The following is a 17707-nucleotide window of genomic DNA, read 5'->3' as shown; positions in this document are numbered from 1 at the left end:
ATACGCGATAGTAATATCATACAATGCTTAATAGATTAACTTCTCGTTATATTTTATTAAAAACTATATTACATATTTTCAAACATTTTTATGGTATACATATATTAGACATACGCAATGGACGCTAGTTTTTGTCAGCTGATTTCAGCAAATGGTACGTACCTTAGAGTGTGAATGTTTGCAATGTTCGGGTGTCGGAGGAACCTCGGGGCGTCCTCCCTAGTTTAGGCCGCGCCCGAACATTATGTATGAGAATCGTGGAGTGTTTGTTTGTGAGAATGCGTTTTGCAAATTTTTAAATATAGGGTTAGGTAGGTAGGTCACTTAAGTTCTGGTACGCGTGTGTTAGATCTAAGTTGGTAGGGTCAGGGCAGGGCTGTCCACAGTCTTTTCTCGGGTAGGCGCGTTTTCGCGTGGCAGTCCTGTAACCTATAGTTCGATTCGAGAGTGGAAAAGTTGGCCGATCCAAACGGTTTGTACCGTTTGTTTTGGTGTTATTTTCCATTCTTGGAATCGCCGCGACTTTAAAGTCGTTCTTCGCGTTCGCGGTCGTGGTTAGCCCCTCTCGAAACGCTCGTCCCGCTCGAGTTTCTTCACACCAGTTCCGATAACAATTCGTAGAATTGTTGGAAGACTGTGTATTGCACGGAATCTCGAGCCTAGTATTAAGTTTCAGGTTTCGGCATTACCGCCGAAGAAAGAAAAGACTCGATGAAGTCGAAGAGGCCCTGACAAACTGTCGCAAGAGTGGGCTGCAACGAATGGTTCTTCATCTTCATCTTCGGATGAGGATGGAGAATCATTATTTGATTCTATTGTGTCACTGTATTCGTCTGTAATTGTAGTAGTAGTAGTGGTAGTATGTGCTGTAGTAATTGTAGTTTTTCAGATGGTACTTGTACCACAACGATCAGTTGTTTCGGACAAATCGCGGTTTGCATTAGTGTTGCGATGAATACAAATATATCATGATTAACGTTAGAGTTGCGGATAATATTGTCGCATTTTCTTTCAGAGTAGTGTAGCGAACAAGAACTGATAACGGTTTGCCATTAGCGTTGCGAAGTACGAATTATTCGCGTTTATTTGCCTAGTCAATGATGCAAATTAATTGCATAAATTGTATAGTTTCATTTAGGGTTGCGAACAATCAGAGCCTTTCGCGTTTCTTTTCCAGGGTAGAGTTGCGTATAAACATTAATCTCGGTTTGCAGAATATTAGTGGCTTTGCTAGTTGTAAATAGTATGAATTTGATCGCGAGTATTTTTAGTGTTGCGATTATTTTTTTCGCGTTCGTTTTCAGGGTAGGGTCCAGGAATCGCTAAGCAGCTGCATTAGCGATTGGTGAGTTGCAATCAAAAAGGTACGAATCGACGCTGGTGATCAGTTGTGTACGTGCTATCTTATGCTATATTCAGCATTCGTGCTGGTCATTTATTAAGTCAGTATCTCGACTTAATCTTGTATGGATCTGATCAACTTCGCCAATTTTTTGAACGCCTGAAAAGAGAACAAAAATACAACTTACTCAATGGAGGATTAATAGAGGATAAAATATATTCATTCATGATAAATTATTCAAACAATACCTGCTTTACTAATTAACGATTAATATTAGTCAATGTCTTGTAAGAACAATATTAGAATAGAGCTTTTTATAAATGTGGAAATTATACAATAAATGAAGACGAAATTCGAACTTAGGTATAAATGTTTCATAATTCACTTCAGATTGGTATGTTCGATAGTTCGTGCAGAGATTTTGGCTTAGGTATTAAGTATAACGTACCAGATCCATTTCTTCGTAAGAAGCCTGGCCGTACGACAATCTAATAGCATCGCTAGGTTTGCTGGGATCGCACATAAAATCTGAACCAGGTAGCACTAGGATACCTTCCTCGATTCCTCGTTGCACGATCATTTTCGAAGTGTCCTTGACCCCTCGAACTTTGATCCATAGGAAGAAGCCTCCTCTAGGCAATGTGATATCTACCAGGCCTATAGAATAGATAGAATCCATTGTAATTGCCTTTATCATAACATTTCTGCGTGTCGATAGTTACTATGTGTTCTATGGCAAAAGTTCACCGAGTACGGTGAATGATTGCAAATAAATAATTTAAATTAATTGAAAACTTTGCTCTATCGTAATTTCTATAGCAACCGCCTTATGTTTTTTGCTATTAAAGATTCAAAATAAAAGAACATGCATAAAACGTTATTATAAATAATAAATATTAAAAGTTTCTTTAAGATAAAAACAACTTGATAGATGTAGAATGATTGTATTTACAAAAAAAGAAACGAAAAAATGGAATATAGGAGTATGAGCAGAAAATTCGAAGAATAACCGAAACAGTTGGTAAATTATTTATTAACACGAACCACTCAAGTGTTCCTCAGCCAAGGCAGCGATGTAGTCTCTACGTTTCTTGTAGAAACACCTTACACTCTCAAAATGACTCATTAGTTTGTCGTATCCCCAGGTTTCCAACAGTTTGTATAGTATCACCTAAAAATACAGAATAGTCACATTTGTGGTTTGGGCATCGATAACAGTCGGGTATTAAAATTGCTGACATGAATTGACACGCGCCCGTCTTATCATATCGGGGAGAATAATATTTGTAAATGAACGCTGATATGACTTTTAATGACAGTATCGGCATATGTTTATAATTTATTAGCTGCTTATCACCGTGACGCATCTTGGCCTTCGAGTATTCCATTTAAAAAACGTTCCCATCGTGAAATTATAGGTATCAATGCAAATTAGACACTTTTTAGTAGCTATCCATGACCTCTACTTCAGAAATAAAGTTCAATGAAATACATTCACTATTGTAGGAGTTATGGTCGTTTGAAAATTGCGATTTTTAATCTCATCCATAGTCAACTCACACGTATTTACACACAATTTTATCTATCGTGGATAACAGACATCCAGAGTGACCACAGACGAGGTATATATGATCATATACCTCGTCTGTGGAGTGAGTTTCGAATATCAGGGGGATAATGTTCCCCTTTTTAAAGGGATGAAACGACTGTACCAACAATGGGGAAGCGAAAACTATGCTACCAACCTGTGATAAGGTAGATGCTTGAAGGTGGCAACTCTGCAAGTGATGCTCTATGCTTTCTACCAGTGGCGTTGCAGCTGTGATGAATCCTAATCTGATACCACTGCTGATCACTTTTGAAAAAGAGTCCAACCTGATCACACGACCTTCCGTGTCCATTGATAAGAACGATTTAGGTTCCGTCTGTGCATAAGAATAGTTATGTTTCAGTGACTTCCTCCAAAATTAATCCGAAACACAAAAATTGATGTACACGAAACAAGTTAAAAGTTATTTCAGTTTTCCATAATAAAATTCGACAATTTGATATTGCATTTTATCGGGTTCCCCTGCAAATCTTCGATGAGATCGCAAAAACTAGGACACTGACAATTTTCTAAGATCTCGTTTTACCAAATCATAGAACCACCCAAACGACTGATCCCTTAATTTCATTTAGTTGTCTATAGTATTGCAATGTAAAAACAGGAAACACTACTCACTTCTTCGAAGTGCATGAAGTGGTAAGGATCGTCGTCCAGAATCAGGAAGTTGTACTCGCAGGCTATCCTATAGATCTCCCTCCGCCTATCCAACGGAATAGTAACGCCGGTGGGATTCGACCCGGTTGCATTTAAGTACATTAACTTCGGCATTTTCTTTCCTGAGAGTTGCCTTTTCCTCAACGTTTCCATAAGAATTTCAGGAACGACGCCATCCTCGTCTTGGGGAATGGCGATCAGCTCCGCCTCATACGGGGCGACCTGTAAACGAAAAACGATTCGTTTCGAGTCTGTTTCTTTCAAAATATGTACCGCGCAGTGCTAAAAATTTAACACCTGAAGATATTAAATACCTAAGTACAAACACCTTCATATATGTATCACGCGAATTTCATCAAAGGCTGGCACGCATAATCGTACGATTTTATATTTGAATAACAGAATAAAAATTATGCAATATCGGAGGTTGCAGGAAATGACATGATTTTGTCGATACCACCGAATGCACAGTTTTGGATTAATTATTTTTGAAGAAGTGTAGGATTCCGTTCTTTCGTCGAAGCAATAGAATTTTATCTATGTGAAATTCAGCGAGAGAAGATCCCAAAGAATGGCGAAGGTAAACAGAGAACAACAGAGAATTACTGACCACAACTTCCACGCCAGGATAAAGAGGATCCTGTATCAAGAGCGGATCACCTGGGCCGATTATAGCCTCGAGAGTTTTGCTTAATCCGTCCTGAGCTCCGGAGACGATCACAATGTCGCGACTCTCCCACAAGGGAGGTGCGTGCACCCTTCTCTGAAACTTCATCAGGCTCTGAAACCAATTTAATGTCCAACATCCTTAAACATATTGGAGGCAATTGCATTATTTCTGGGAAAAAAGGAGAACGAAGAAGCGACTGAGGGGCGGACAAGAGGACCGTTTTGAACTGACAAATTATTCATATTAAAACGTAATTTAAATTGGGGTCAGGAATGCAAAACAGCTTCATCCACTCGCTCTTTTACTCTGTTTGGTATAGATCATCCGTACATTTTGTTTTTCGTAAATGAATAATAAAAATTCTGTAGAATCCAATTTTTATGTACCTCAAGAAGCGGTGGATATCCTTGCGTGGGAATATATTGCAAAGCAGCGCCCAATTCCCTTTCGTCGAGCTTGAAAGACGATCCATCGTTAAGTTTGATAGAAATTTCTGTGAAAGGAAACGTTTCTTCGTTCGGCATTCCCTCTGCCAGTGTAATCATGGTTTTCGCGCCGGAGTACGCTATTTTCGCTATAACAAACAAGAAAATAAAGCTTCGTTAACATCATAAATAATAAAAGGAGTTTACAAATTTCTAAACACAACTTCGTCACTTTAAATATTTAAAAAGTGAAATAAAAATAATGCTGTTGCTCCTAATCATGACACACGAATAAGATCGTTAAAGTAATCTTCTTACTATATTCTCTGGTGATTACCGACCGCCTCCGTTTACAGACTTCCGTTTTGAACGAAGAATAATCCATTTGAAATTGGTCCCTATTTTGATGTATTTTGAGGACTAGATTCACTTTCAACGGTATCTCGTTACTTATTGTTCGATTGTTGACAGAGGATATTAATTGGGGTACTATTTAATGAATGTATTATTAAACTGGCATATAAAATCTTCCGTTTCCTGTTTTCTATATGCTCATAGAAATCGGGACGACTGATTATACATGTTTTTTGGTTTAATGCTAAACTCGATACTATGAATTTTAAAAGGTTTTTCTGTTTTTATCCGGCTTTTATATTTCGCAATATCTCTGATTGCTTTTGACAACGAATACCCGACAGGAAAAATACGAGTATTGCAAGAATAACATTTTAAAAACTAATTATTCGCCGTCATTATCGTGAGTGACTCTTCAAGGTTGTAATTATAGTAAATATGTTTCGGCTATTTACGTTTCTAATTGATTATTATAATGGATGACCTTCAAAATTGTAATCGAAGTCATTATAGTTTAAATATTCATAAACGTTTGATAAAAAAGAAGCTTTTTCGATATGAACAAATTTTGGAATACTATATGCAATCAAAAATTATTAAAATATAATATAATTATGTAGAAGTCTAATTCATTTGTACATTTTATTTATCAAATACACATTTTATGAAACAATAAAATTCTATATAATACGAGAACAGTGAAAAATTGATATTTTTAGAAACTTATACTTTATATTTAAAATCTTAATAAAGGAAAAACTATGAGAAATATTTCGATCGAATAATTAGTTTCGTCGTGGTATTAAAAGAAAAATTGAATTTTGTCACAGTTTTTTTAGATTTTTACTTCAAAGTTACACCATTTTATAATAAATAATTATTTTATTCTTTCGTGCAACTGAAGCTACTGTCTTATAATTTAAGAAACTTGCATGTTTTCTTGTTTCACAACTTGCAGTGAAAAATTACACGCGCGCCAGTTTCTTTCAAATTTTTGGTGGTCTGTTTTGGAGGTCTGTCAAATTTTTTGCACATTGGTACAGTTAACAAAATTTTATTACAAAAAGATAATTTTACAAGAAGTTCAATATTCACACAATGCTTCGCTCATCTGTGATAGAATCACGCGTCAAATAATGAATGATTACAAACATCCATGATAATTATTGGATATTACATTTGTATTTTAATGTATAAGAGGGCCAACATCTAGCGATGATGCGTCGGGTCGTATCCCCGTTCTTTTGTTTTCCAGAAGGAATCGAGCGCGTGTTGCGGTCAAATATAGAAAGTATATTTAAGAATAAGATAATTAATAAATATAATATAAAAGGAGCAAACTGAGTAGTTCGTTTACATTAATTAAGTACATACGAAATTTGCATTAGATGTTTGGCAAGTTATGAAATTGATGTTGATGACATAATGAATAATAATGAGCTCGTGAATGAACGATGGGATGAATCCAGCAGGATTGTCGTGAAATATCGCCAATTTGGTTTCGTCGCATTAAATGATAAAAAAAGGATTATTATAATAGGCAATTATAAATAGTAAACGTCGGTACAAACTTTAGTTTTGCTGTCTTCTCTAAAAGACGAGATGAAAAATATTTTTATGGGGTTCGGTACCATCATTTATGAAAGTACTTTTTTAACTTCTATTCTAGTATGCATCGATAAGTTACCTCTATTCGATAACGCGATTCAATTTTTACCAACAGATAGTATTTCATTCAAACATCCTATGTTATCGATACGGTCGTTTCTTAGTCACTGTTGGTAGTATAAAAAATGCTATTTATGGTACTTAGACAATTGTAATACTACTATTAACGCTACGTATTTCTATTTATTATTCAGTAATTATCATCCAGCTCGGCTTTAATCAGCATTGCCAACCTCTGTAATGCCTGGAAAAAAAATGTAATAAAAGATCAATACGAGCATGCTCACAGTTGGTAATGTTTACATTATAAACAAGATATTCTTTTTCTAGCATGCTCAATTAGTCGTCGATGATAGAAGTGAGTATCTATAACGTACCATATCCATTTCTTCGTAAGTTGCTTTGGAAAAACTCGCCCTAATAGCATTGCAAGGTTTGCTAGGATCCTTCATGAAGGCTGCACCAGGCGCCATTATGACGCCTTCCTTGACTCCTCCTTGCATGATCATCTTCCAAGTATCCTTGATGGCTTGAACTTTGATCCACAGAAAGAAGCCTCCCTTAGGCAACGTGAATTCTGCCAGGCCTATAGAACAGACAATCTATTGTAATTGCATTTGCTACAACATCAACGATAATGTAATTAACTCTGAACAATCTCTGCATATTAATTCTTCTCAAGAGTTCGTCGTGTATAGAAACGAATTGCAAGTAAACTAATTAAATTAATTCAAAATTTTCCTCTATTGTCATTTTTATAGCAATCATCTTCCGTTTCCTGTTGTCAAGGATAACAAATAAAAGAAAATGTGTGATAGTACTCGATACGCAGAGAATTCAGGCAACAATCGAACAGTTTGTAATTTATTTCTTAATACGTACCACACAAGTGTTTCTCAGCCAAAGCGGCGATAACGTCCCTGCGTTTCTTGTAGAAACACCTTAGCCTCTTGAAATGGTTCATTAGCCTGTCGTACCCCCAGGTTTTCATCAGCTTGTATATTATCACCTACAAATACAGAATAGTCACGCATAAATCGTTTGTGGTTTCGGCGTCGATAACAGTCGATCGGGTATTAACATTATTGATAAGAGTCGACACGCGCCACCTTACGCGCGCGTCGAACTATAATCGCTCGAAGCGTGCGGGACGGTCAGATACTTTTCCAACCATATTTCATCATATCAGGGAGAATAATATTTACAACACGCGCTCGAACGCCTCGTTTCGCGATACTAGAAGATATATTTATTAACCGTGCAGTGATACGATTATGTATCAACATATGTTTATGATTTATTACTTGCTGCCGCCTTCGCGTATCTTAGTCTTCGAGTATTCGACTTACAAATGTATTGTTAGAAATATACAATCAATCATTACATTTACAAATTTACAACTTTTGTAATTCTTCTTTTAAGTAGCTTCCATCTAGATCCTCTTTCATTTTTTAATAGCTGGATTTTAGATCGAATTATTAATTCAAAATAAAGGGGGTTAAAAATGGCAGGTACACTGAATTCGCTTAGAATAGCGTTTGAGAGATGGTCAGTAACACAATTATCGTTACATACTGATCACTCAGTGTATCACACACATACTAAAGAATAAGTATTATTTCATTCATCGATCACCTGTTCAATGAAAATAAGTCACTGTGCAATGTAATTTATCAATAATTTTTATAATTTAACTGAATGTCAGTGAAACAGTTTTATGAATAATAGATCATTATCAATGAAGGAATTACGTAAACGTATCGGATAGGTGGCAACAGTCTCTACTCATTTTTGTGGCCGCGAAATTTAACATACTGGTTGAACAAATCATCGATTAATTATTTTGACCAAGATGCAATATTCATTGCAATTTATCTATCTTGGATAACAGAGGCCGAGAGTGAGTTTCGAATATCAGGGGGGTAATGTTCCCCTTTTCGAAGGGATAAAACGACTGTACCAACAATGGGGAAGCGAAAACCATGCTACCAACCTGTGATAAAGTAGGCGCGTGAAGGTGACTGCTCTGCAAGTGAAGCTCTATGCTTGCTATCAGTGGCGTTGCAGCTGTGATGAATCCCAATCTGATACCACTGCTGATCACTTTTGAAAAAGAGTCCAACCTGATCACACGACCTTCCGTGTCCATTGATAAGAACGATTTAGGTTCCGTCTGTGCATAAGAATAGTTACGTTTCAGTTCAAAATTTCCTTCAAAATTTAATTTCCATCCCAAACAGTTTCTCGCTTCTAATACTGTATGAAACAATCGATTTAGAAACGGATCAATGTACACAATAATTACGTGAGCCTCTGTATTTAATATTGACCAACAATTTCATAAATTATGTCTGATATTAATAACGTATAATGGGAAATCGAGTAATTTTATGGATTTGCTCGTTGTCGAAGCAATTAGAGAATTGTTTACGAACCAGTTTATGAAATTTTCTAGATATGTCGGATAATATCTTTACTTTGCTCTGAATCATTGTATTATTGTGTTTCTTTCATACAATAAGTTTCGATTGCATTTAGTTGTCTATAGTATTGCAATGTAAGAACAGGAAACACTACTCACTTCTTCAAAGTGCATGAAGTGGTAAGGATCGTCGTCCAAGATCAGGAAGTTGTACTCGCAGGCTATCCTGTAGATCTCCCTCCGCCTATCCAACGGAATAACAACGCCGGTGGGATTCGACCCGGTTGCGTTTATGTACATTAACTTCGGCATTTTCTTTCCTGAGAGTTGCCTTTCCCTCAACGTTTCCATGAGAATTTCAGGAACGATGCCATCCTCGTCTTGGGGAATGGCGATCAGCTCCGCCTCATGCGGGGCGACCTGTAAACGAAAAACGATTCCTTTCGAGTCTGTTTCCTTTAAACCATGTACCGCACAGTGCTGAAAATTTGACGCCTCAAGAAATGAAATAACTAAGTACAAACACCTCCATATTTGTATCACACGAATTTCATCAAAGGCTGACACGCATAATTGTACGATTTTATATTTGAATAACACAATAATAATTATGCAATATCAGGGGTTGTGGCAAATTACATGATTGTGTCGATACCACCGAATGCATAGTTTTGGATTAATTATTTTTGAAGAAGTGGAGGATTCCGTTCTTTCGTCGAAGCAATAGAATTTTATCTATGTGAAATTCAGCGAGAGAAGATCCTAAAGAATGGCGAATGTAAACAGAGAACAGCAGAGAATTACTGACCACAACTTCCACGCCAGGATAAAGAGGATCCTGCACCAGGAGCGGATCACCAGGGCCGATTATAGCCTCGAGAGTTTTGCTTAATCCGTCCTGAGCTCCGGAGACGATCACAATGTCGCGACTCTCCCACAAGGGAGGTGCGTGCGCCCTTCTCTGAAACTCCCTCAGGCTCTGAAACCAATTTAATGTCCAACGTCGTTAAACATATTGGAGGCAATTGCATTATTCCTGGGAAAAAAGGAGAACGAGGAAGCGACTGAGGAGCGGTTACGCGGGTATTTGACACGCGGTCGACGATAAACAGGAATCGTTGCTCGAGATTCGATCGTAACACAAGATTTTATCGTGTTTCGTTACGTAAGCGTGTTATCGACGGCAATAAATCAAAGTACTTGGAACAGTGAAATTTCTATAACATTATTCGCACACTACTGTCGCTTATTGGATAAATGTGAACGTAGTATTGGTTTTCTTTGAAAGTGTACAAATTTTAGAATGGCAACAATATATATTCTTAATATTTTTTACTGATTTAATTTGTAATTCTCAGATGATTATTTATATCTCAGCCAGCTAGTCACGCCACACGTGCACACATACGCAAAACACGTGTCCATGACGGTCTCACACATAAAATTTTCAAATATTTATATCTCGAAAACAATGTCTCAAATTGCAAAGTAATAAATGTCCGATTTGTTTTCATTTGAGGGATTTACAATAAACTCACAAAATCTTGACAATACGCTGAAGACGAAGAGTCATTAAATGTACCGAACATTCTAATTTTTGTAAGATCAATTTCCAAGAGGACCGTTTTGAACTGATAAATTATTTATATTAGAGTTAAATTGCAAAACAGCTTTATTCACTTGCTCTTTCACTCTGTTTGGTATAGACCTTCCGTACATTTTGTTTCTCGTAAAAGAATAATAAAAATTCTGTAGAATCCAATTTTTAAGTACCTGAAGAAGCGGTGGATATCCTTGCGTGGGAATATATTGCAAAGCAGCGCCCAATTCCCTGTCCTCGAGCTTGAAAGACGATCCATCGTTAAGTTTGATAGAAATTTCTGTGAAAGGAAACGTTTCTTCGTTCGGCATTCCCTCTGCCAGTGAAATCACGGTTTTTGGCGCGGAGTACGCTATTTTCGCTATAACAAACAAGAAAATAAAGACTCGTTAAAATCATAAATAATAAAAGGAGTTTACAAATTTATAAACACAACTTCGTGACTTTAAATATTTAAAAAGTGAAGTAAAAGTATGTCACGGTTCCGAAGCTACTGAAAGAAGCTAGACTGGAGAGTGGTTAAAGTGTTTTTCTGAACTCTGTTGCTCCTAATCGTGACAAACGAATAAGATCGTTAAAGTAATCTTCTTACTTAATTCCCTGGTGGCTGCCGACCGCCTCCGTTTACTGACTTCCGTTTTGAACGAAGAGTAATCCATTTGAAATTGCTCCCTATTTTTGTGCATCTTCGCAATAGGGTTCACCTCCAACGGTTTCTCGACACTTATATTCGATCGTCGAGACATAGAGGGTTACGATTTTATTCAAAGTTCTATTTAAAGAATGTACTATGGTATAACTATCGTATTGTAAAACCGACGTATAAAATCTTGTTTCGTTTTCTATTTTCTTCTGCAACTCGATATACTCACGAAAAGCGGTGCACTCGACTATACATTCTTTTCGATCAAATGCCAACGCTAGTACTATCAATAATGACAGCAGCCCGCGTTTACCCAGCTTTTATATTTCACGATAGCTTTGGTTGCGTCAGACTTCGTTGACGTATTCGAAAAGGAACATGCGAGTTTTGCGCACTTAAACATTAATAGTCAACTATTTACATTTTATCTCGTGTCTGATCCAACTTTTACAATTATAAATATAGTAATTATGTTTTAGACACGTTCCTTAACTATGATTGTAGCGATTATTGTTTAAATATTTACGAATTCTCTGGGCAACGAGGGATATTCTTGAAACAAAAAGCAAGTTTGAATTCTAAGGTGAATTTTTCGTTTGTGTCGTAATACGACTCGAAGGGATGAAGTCACCCCTCGTCAAAAATATAGATTTTTTTTCGTATGAAATTAAATCTCTGGCGTAGTGAAGAAATATAAAAAAAAGAAGTTTTCACAAAAGTTGCATCATTTTTTTGCATCTCCAAAGCCGCGCAAAAATAATGATTGTATACAAACGAGATCTTTAATAGGATGACGTTATCAATAATTATTTTTTTGTAGTTTAATAGATTTTTTGTCGATAGTTTCAACGAGAAACTTTATTCGAGAGCTTCCGCTATTTTTGGAAATATTCAGTGAAAAAGAAAAATCTGCATTTTTTTGCAAGAGGTGATTTCTTCAACCGTACTATAACAACAACGAAAAATGTTTTTTTTTACAGTCGAACTAGTCTAGTTGAACAGAATGTTTCATTTTTCTGAGAAGAAAGCATTCGTTGAAGTTTTTAGAGAATTTTATCTATATTTTTTGATCATATACAGTTCCTAATAAGACAAGGTATATTTTTTTTAAATTCTTCAATAGAAGTTTAGTTTACCACGCAGTTAGGGGTACAGAGAGTTCTCTGTTTTTTACGTTTTTAATATTATGACCATTGTTTACATATTGACAGTCAACTATAAAGTTTAACGAATTTTTATACACGGATAATGTGTTTTTAATTTCTATTGCGCAATTTGAATAGCTTAAATTACAAATAAGACCAAAAATATAAATTCTAGAAATTATACTTACAGGGAGAACATAGAATAATCTTATTGCTTCTTTCAAAATATAACGTTTAGAAATTCTCTGAATTTTTGAGTTCGTGAACGTCCATTTTCATTTAACTGCACATTATTTCAATATTAAATTTACAATCTATGTCAATTTGTTTCAACGATCTTTTAATATATACGTTAAATTTATTCGTATTAGCAACATTGTAATATATTATTTCATACCAAACGAGGTAATACAATCCCAAATAGTGATAGCATTCGCGATAGAAGTGAAAAGTCCAGACATAAAACCAACATACTAATTCTAACGGGTTTTCGAAATCTCGTAATCTGCTTTGTTTTCATTTCATAAATAAATGTTTGAAAAGTAATTATTATGTATTTCATTACATTGTCGAATACATTGATACTTGATGATGACTGCCACGCCTAAAGTAATTGGACGTTGCCAACCCCAAAATCATTTTTTGAAACACCGATGATTTTTTTATTTTTTTACTTTGTGAGGTCAATTACCTTCGACTAATTACGTGGAAACGAATGATCAACGGCACTTTTAAGTGCACGTTTAAAAATATGTATCGAAACAAAAATCAACAGTCTCGTTTGTGGTCCAGAAGTTTGCTCTTGTGGATAATTATTGAGTCGCAAATAGAGAAACTACTGCGACGAAAGTTTCGAATTTTTCTGTGCGGAAATAGTCATTCGGGGAAAGTTTATGTTTCCGGTGATCGATAGGAATTCCACGAAAATCTGACGAAAATTTTCGCACTATTTGTAAACCATGATGTAAGACAGATCCACGTTACGTCGTATTGAATGAATGATGAAAATGACAACGACACTGACCTAATTCCTCCGGCAATGTCACTGCTAAGTTTTTCAAAACTGCGGCGGGATATCTAGATGAATCGGAGTACTACCGTTTGCGTAACGTTGTTTCTCGATAATAGCATTTGTGATCGAACTCGAGGCATGAAAATATACATATTTATATTAAATATTTACAAGCTTTTTCTGCGGCGAATCATCGCGACATTAACTTTTTAATTATGAACACATTTTTTTACACTTATCGATGAAATGTATATGCTGATTTTACGTCTGAACGTCATTATGTTTAAAATTATGATCAGTCACGATAATGTCAGCAAATTTTAAGTATACCAATTCACTAAATAATATTAATGAAATTATATAATAATTGAAGGCTGGATTATGTTTAAAATTCGATGCACAGAACTTAAATAATTAATTGTAAAATTCTTTAAGGTTGTTTACTAAAATAATACAATCATATCAGCGTTTAATTCATTTGTTCGTTTTAAATCTGTATTTGCAAAAAAAAAAAAAAATTGTTATTAGTAACGTAATACTCTACAGTGTACAAAAAGAAGGAAAATTGATAATTTTGCAGAGTTATATAAACTTGAAACCTTATCACAGTACAAGATGTGATATACATAGACAACTTAGTTGATAAATAAAACACAAGTCCTATTTTACTAGTCAGATAATAACGTCAAAGATTTAGGTTGGGGAAAAAGATTAGTGTAAACAACTAATAAAAATAATTGAGATATCGTTAGATTTATAAAAGAAAAATAAATAAAATTTCATTCGTGCGTAGAGCTTATTAGCTAAAAAACCGAATATCTCAAGAACGACTGATACGTGGAATCTTTCTCGTTTCTTTCCACGAATTTCCTTTATCGGTTAACTTTCCACCTACAATTCCGAATCTCTCTGCGTATAATAAAGAAATTCTGCAAACCATAATTTTTCCGTCTCTCCAACCTAACCAGAAGCGATTATCCATTTAAGTCTAGTAACAGAGCAGACGTTACTAGACAGAGATTGTCAAAAAAAAAAGAAAATGTCTACTTTCATTCGGTGATAACCATGATAAATTATATAGCGTTCCCGCGAGATTAATTGCTGGTTACGAAATCGCGAAGACGTTTCTTACAGAACGGTTTATCGCCGTCACAAGACTAAGAACGATATCCTGCCTCGATTGTTCCTCCGAGCGTATCGAATCCCTTGTTGTGGACGAGCACGAAGCAAAACGCGTCGAAACGCTATTTTGCATTCGATTTCTGATACAACGTCGAAGGGGGAATTTGAAAAACACTCGTATTTTTATGCGAAATCAACGAGACGGCATGCAACGACGAACGACGTTGCGCGACGCGAATTTACAGAGGTAGTTTTACATTTTTATCATAGTGTTCCCCGGTTCTCATCGATTACCAAATTCTATCCGATTCTGCAGCGCTCGGCGAGTATTTCGAAGCGATCTAAGAAGAACGACTCTCGATAGATATTCCGTGAACCGTGACACACGTTCCTCGTGCCAGACACACGCCTGGGAAATAGTAGTTAATTAATCTAGCTCGATAAATTCCCTCTCATCCCGTATCAGTCACCCCGATGACTTAAGCATGTATCTTTGAGCGTCTCCCACCAGAATCTCGGCAGCACGCCGCTTTCTTTCTTTTTGCCAGTAGCTAATCTGAAACTCGCAATTTCGTAAGCACCATTCTGATGCAAGAAACGAGCAGGATTTGCGCGACTGCGTTTTTCCTTTTGATGCCGCGTTGGGGAGTAACCAACGATCGGATACGAACCGTTTCGACACATCTTGAGTCGAGGAAAAACCTCAGGGAAGCATCAAAATAATTCGCAAAATATGTTATGAAAGTTCCCCAAATGCGTGAACAGAGCTTACAAGAATGAATAGAATGTCGATATTTTCATAGAAATAATATTTTATTTTCTTCACCTAGCAGTACAGATTATTACCTTCGCAATATACTGATCTGTTTCAGTTTGAGAAGAACTTTCAGTTTAATCGTAGCAATATTTGTTGGGTCTGAACCACCCCAACCCATATGCGAGTCACTGGACAGAGAATGCGTTAGAGCCTTAGAATTCTTGGATATCTTGAATGTTCTTTAAGTGTCTGAATGTTTAAGTTATCTTGAATGCGTTGAATGCTTTCAATGTCTTGGTAACTTTGAGTTTTAAATATGTTGAACCTCCGGAGATTTGAAAGTTTTAAAATTGTTAAAGGTCTGAGTAAAACGGTAAACAAAACTGAGGAAAATTCCGAAGGAATGCAGAAACAAAAATTTGATTGACAGTGGTAGTAGTATCGTTTAATCTAGTTGTGTAAGTTAAATATGAACAAATTCTTCGGTATCGTAATCAAGCAGTGTCAAGGTTGTTGAAAGTTTAAATATTTCCGAGACTCTCGTGACTTTCAAAACTTCTAGAAAATTCAACGCGTTAATAGTTTTGTGTTATTTTAGTGTCAAAAGTAACTGAGAATTCCACATTCTTGACTCGATTGAAGCTTCTGCAGGAATCAAAGTCCCATCACGGCTAACAACTATAATAAGACTACTATTAGCTGAAAACTATATTTCCTTTTTGCAAAAACAGATATTAATCAATAATCTTGTTGCTACAATTATTAAAATACAGTTACAGATATCGAAATAGGGATGTATCAGTGGGGTGTAGCTTGGCTAAAGAAAAATATGACATTCGGGAAGATAATAGAGCGATACCATTAAAAACTGTTGAATATGTAAACGCGCTTTATTTTTCTTTCGTCTACGGTTGGGCTGCTGCCCTCCCCCTTCTAAATTAATCTTTATTCATGAACTTCGTTTATTTCCTTTTTTGTAAATCTGAACGTCACGTTGTTTCGACCTATAAACCAATAAAAACAAGTTAAGATATCTGATAAAATGAGGTCCATGTAGCAATAATTGTTTACATACAATGCAAGCGATTTTTTACGTCAGTTACGAATTATGATGGTGCAACAGCTTAGAAAAATCGTACGAGGAAATTTGACGTACTTACGTACCAAATATTTACGTCTTATCTATTTGTAAAGACGTACATATTAGAAAGTAATGACGTTCGTTGAAAACTAAAGTACGCACTAGAAATGATACAACTTCCCTAAATATACAAACAACAGCTATCATTGTTCATCTTGATGATGTCCAAGCATTCTAATTTCGATAGATTATGTAACAAAGTGGCAAAATAAAGATATCAAGTGTTCCACGATCATGACTGAAGTAAATCGATCAAATAAGTATAGTTATCATTCACTGTTTACTGATCTGCTAATTTATTCGATAACATTCGAATAATTGCTGACGGTATTTATCAAAAGATATACATATATATTAATACCAGAAATTCTTGCAAATGATCCATCTCTATCATCGATAATTTGGATTTCATTTAATAATTGGATGAAGATTTTAAAAATTGAAGTTGCATATCTTGCATATCTTGACGTACTATAAGTATAATGTGCTTCAAAAATAAATGTCAAATGGAGAAAGTTTATATAAAAATACAAAGTTCGAATAGTAAAACGGGTGAATGATCGAACAATTGGATAATGGAAATTCATGGAATAGCAGTTTTATTGTGAAAATAAAGGAATTTGGTGAATATGCATATATAAACTTCCATATTAAAGTTTTATATTCTCATCCCAGAATCTGACTAAATTTCGAATAAACTCGGTCCATAAATACATAGTAACAATTATCTGTTCTAATTTTTTGGTTTTTCTGATATACATTCGGTACTTACAAACATTAAAAAGATATTTGAAATAAATCTCAGAGAGAACAAAATTTGTTATAAAAAAGTCAGATAAACTTTTTTGCATCGTATGTAATAAACTAAATTTTAAGTTTTTTTTTCATGTGTTATCAGCAATTAATTAAATCTCGGACCCAAATGTCAAACGATATTTCGTCACTCTTGATTTTTGTTTTATTTTTTCTCGTAGAACCCGTAAAATATTTACCATTTTACACCAGCAGGTTTTGATATTAATTGCCTATGAACCTGTATATTTTAATGGGAATATTAAATATAAAAATTCTTACGAGAATCGTCCATGACCTACCCTTTGAAATTTGTAAGCACATTTGAATTCTCCGAGTTCAGTGACGCCA

General features: G+C 35.4%; 2 protein-coding genes across 2 annotated transcripts; both read right to left on the bottom strand.

Annotated features, from left to right (window-relative positions):
* Window positions 1-204: 204 nt before the first annotated feature.
* On the bottom strand, window positions 205-5218 carry LOC122405320 (kynurenine/alpha-aminoadipate aminotransferase, mitochondrial-like). The gene is made up of 8 exons (XM_043409981.1): window positions 5019-5218; window positions 4662-4849; window positions 4216-4386; window positions 3567-3827; window positions 3088-3267; window positions 2387-2513; window positions 1791-1999; window positions 205-1501 (listed from the first exon to the last, which is right to left on the bottom strand). Exons 1-8 carry the CDS (start codon window positions 5083-5085, stop codon window positions 1457-1459), a joined length of 1248 nt encoding a protein of 415 aa, XP_043265916.1. The 5' UTR covers window positions 5086-5218; the 3' UTR covers window positions 205-1456.
* An 874-nt stretch (window positions 5219-6092) lies between these two features.
* Window positions 6093-11668, bottom strand: LOC122405319 (kynurenine/alpha-aminoadipate aminotransferase, mitochondrial-like). Its single transcript, XM_043409980.1, has 8 exons — window positions 11337-11668; window positions 10918-11105; window positions 9953-10123; window positions 9304-9564; window positions 8716-8895; window positions 7605-7731; window positions 7100-7308; window positions 6093-6966 (listed from the first exon to the last, which is right to left on the bottom strand). Exons 1-8 carry the CDS (start codon window positions 11488-11490, stop codon window positions 6913-6915), a joined length of 1344 nt encoding a protein of 447 aa, XP_043265915.1. The 5' UTR covers window positions 11491-11668; the 3' UTR covers window positions 6093-6912.
* Between the last annotated feature and the right edge of the window lie 6039 nt (window positions 11669-17707).

Source organism: Colletes gigas, unplaced genomic scaffold (genome assembly GCF_013123115.1).
Source record: "Colletes gigas isolate AHSC1104 unplaced genomic scaffold, ASM1312311v1 Colletes_gigas_Sc00004, whole genome shotgun sequence".
Taxonomy (NCBI): Eukaryota; Metazoa; Arthropoda; class Insecta; order Hymenoptera; family Colletidae; genus Colletes; species Colletes gigas.
This window is presented reverse-complemented; position numbering and strand designations above follow the sequence as displayed.

Excerpts from the sequence above, each read along its gene's own strand:
- LOC122405320 (XM_043409981.1), bottom strand. The coding sequence starts at position 5,085 with ATGGATTATTCTTCGTTCAAAACGGAAGTCTGTAAACGGAGGCGGTCG. Across the intron at positions 2,000-2,386 it reads GGCTGAGGAACACTTGAGTG|GCCTGGTAGATATCACATTG; the intron begins GTTCGTGTTAAT and ends TCTATTCTATAG. Across the intron at positions 1,502-1,790 it reads CTTACGAAGAAATGGATCTG|GCGTTCAAAAAATTGGCGAA; the intron begins GTACGTTATACT and ends TTCTCTTTTCAG.
- LOC122405319 (XM_043409980.1), bottom strand. The coding sequence starts at position 11,490 with ATGTCTCGACGATCGAATATAAGTGTCGAGAAACCGTTGGAGGTGAAC. Across the intron at positions 9,565-9,952 it reads ATCCTGGCGTGGAAGTTGTG|GTCGCCCCGCATGAGGCGGA; the intron begins GTCAGTAATTCT and ends TTTCGTTTACAG. Across the intron at positions 8,896-9,303 it reads ACTTCATGCACTTTGAAGAA|ACGGAACCTAAATCGTTCTT; the intron begins GTGAGTAGTGTT and ends TCTTATGCACAG.